The 2312-nt window shown below is 48.7% G+C and overlaps 1 protein-coding gene across 1 annotated transcript; it reads left to right on the top strand.

The window, feature by feature from the left end:
- Nucleotides 1-368: 368 nt before the first annotated feature.
- LOC124160400 (trichohyalin-like) lies at nucleotides 369-2018 on the top strand. Its single transcript, XM_046536234.1, has one exon. The coding sequence runs from the start codon at nucleotides 369-371 to the stop codon at nucleotides 2016-2018; it is 1650 nt and encodes a 549-aa protein (XP_046392190.1).
- Nucleotides 2019-2312: the final 294 nt, after the last annotated feature.

A 2312-nucleotide genomic window follows, 5' to 3' on the forward strand; every position in this document is an offset into this window, starting at 1 on the left:
GGTATTTTTAGTACAATGACGGTAAGAAAGTGTAACATATAAATTTAAGTTGTTTGTTGTGGATTTTGGTGTGACGTGAACCGGGGAAGGTAATAATAAGCAGCAGAGGTGGAGGGAGGTGATTGTTGCGGTTGTGGACGGCGCGGGAGGAGGTGTATGGAAAGAGTAGTTGCATTGTAAGAGTGATGGCCGACGGGTGTCTCTCCCGAGATTGATTTATTTTAAGTGTATTTGAAAGTGGAGTAAACCAAAGAGAAAGTAAAAAACGTTACATTTTGGCGCCCAACGTGAGAGGCCTGACTACTCGAGAGGTGAGACCACGAGAACCGGAGAGAAAGAGGACCATCCCGAAGAAGTGAAGAAAGAAAATGGCGGGCAAAACGAAGAAATTTCCGGAGCTGAAGTCGGCAGAGCTACAGCAAGTATTGCGAGAGAGGAACTTGTTAGTAGGGGGAACCAAGCCAGAATTGCAGCAGCGATTATTACACACGCTAGAAGAAGAGGGAATAGATATAAGTACGTATGAGTTTAGCGTCGATAGTGAGGAACCGATGGTAATTGAGATGCAAGCGCTATTTAGGCCATTTAGGGAAGAACAGGAGAAAAGAGATAGGGAAAGAGAAGAAAAAGGAGGGAGTAAGGAAAAAGAAGCAGAGGAAAGAAACAGGAAGCTTTTGGAAGAATTAGCAGGAGAGCTGAGGGAAGAGCAAGCTAGAAGAGATACAGAAATGTGGGAGCAATTTAGGGAAGAACAACAGAAAAGAGATAGGGAAAGAGAAGAAAAAGAAGGGAGAAAGGAAAAAGAAGCAGAGGATAGGAACAGGAAGTTTTTGGAAGAAATAGCAGGAGAGCTGAGGCGGACGCAGGAACGTTATGCAACATTCGAACATCGCTATGATGAGAGGCTTGCCAAAATAGAAGGGGCGCTGGTAGAGATATACGAAGGTGTCGCGAATAAAATTAACGGGGTAGGAGCGAGGCTGGAGGTGAGCGAGGTCAAGGTCCGAAAGTTAGAAGCGAGTTACGTGAATTTACATGAGAACATGGAGGAAAGGCTCAAGAAGATAGAGGAGGAGCTAGGACAACAATCCGCCACAAAAGCAGCTGGGCTAGATAAAGAAGCAGCCCAATGCATCGTGCGTGAGGAAAGCACAAGACCCAGCGTCACAACGGCATCCGCGGGAATGATACAGTTAAAGGTCCCGACGTTTGACGGGAGGCATGCATCAAGGCCCATGAAATACCTACAGGAGCTGTGCGAATACCAGGAGGTATACCGGTTGCCCGACCAGATGATGCTCCAGGTCATCAGACAAGGAATGGTTGGGAGAGCGGAAGAGTGGTTCGCCGCGACGCGACACCTGTATGAGGATTTGAACGCTTTCAAAGCCATTTTTACGGAGCAGTTTTGGGGAGAGGAACGACAACTCCTAATAAAACGGAGTTTCGACACAGGAAGATACAAGGAGAACGGAGGGCTCACGCGAGTAGAATACGCGACGGCCAAAATTAGCATGGCGAGGGAGTTGACGCCGCCAATGGAGGACGAAATGATCCTTCTGATTCTTAAAAAACACTTTGGCGTGGAAGTAGGCGTCGGCATGATCTCGCATAACATAAATACAATACCGCAATTCTTGACGTTATTGGCCCGCTATGATAACATACCGAAAGAAGACAGATACTCCGAGGTGACCGGACACCGAAGGTGGGAAGGTCAATGCCAAAGGCCCCATGAGGAACGTACGAGGAGGACATCGGAAAACACATCCCAACACAACCAGCACCACGGATGGGACTGGAAGAGATCACAACCACGGGAGTGTCAAGCGTCGAGACAGCGGAGAGAGGGACGGCGAGACGATTACTTTCGCGGCGAGGGATACGTTCACCGGCCGGGCGAGAGATCAGCTGATCAACGACGAGAACAAAATAATATGGCGGAGGCACGCCCTCTCAATTTCATGTTGGCGGAAGGAAGCAACGCCGCAGGGAAGCTAGAGCAGGGAAACTATTAGCGGCAAGGCATGAAGAAGGTCCCATCATGCCGAAGCCGGAAGACGAAAATGGATTCTGGGACATACCTAAGGAGCAACGGGCGAAAACGCGGAAAATGAGAACAAAACGGACACCGCCACAGGAGGAGAAGATGGAATTCTACACGGAGGAGGGAACAATATGCAGTGTTTTTGAGTCACCACGAGATTTCTTGACGGAGAGAGAAGCGAATGTGCCGGAAGTAATTTAATGCCCGGAGATTAGAGTTCGAATGGAAGGAGTGGCTGTGAATGCACTGGTAGACACGGGATCGG

Source organism: Ischnura elegans, chromosome 6 (genome assembly GCF_921293095.1).
Source record: "Ischnura elegans chromosome 6, ioIscEleg1.1, whole genome shotgun sequence".
In the NCBI taxonomy this organism is placed as follows: domain Eukaryota; kingdom Metazoa; phylum Arthropoda; class Insecta; order Odonata; family Coenagrionidae; genus Ischnura; species Ischnura elegans.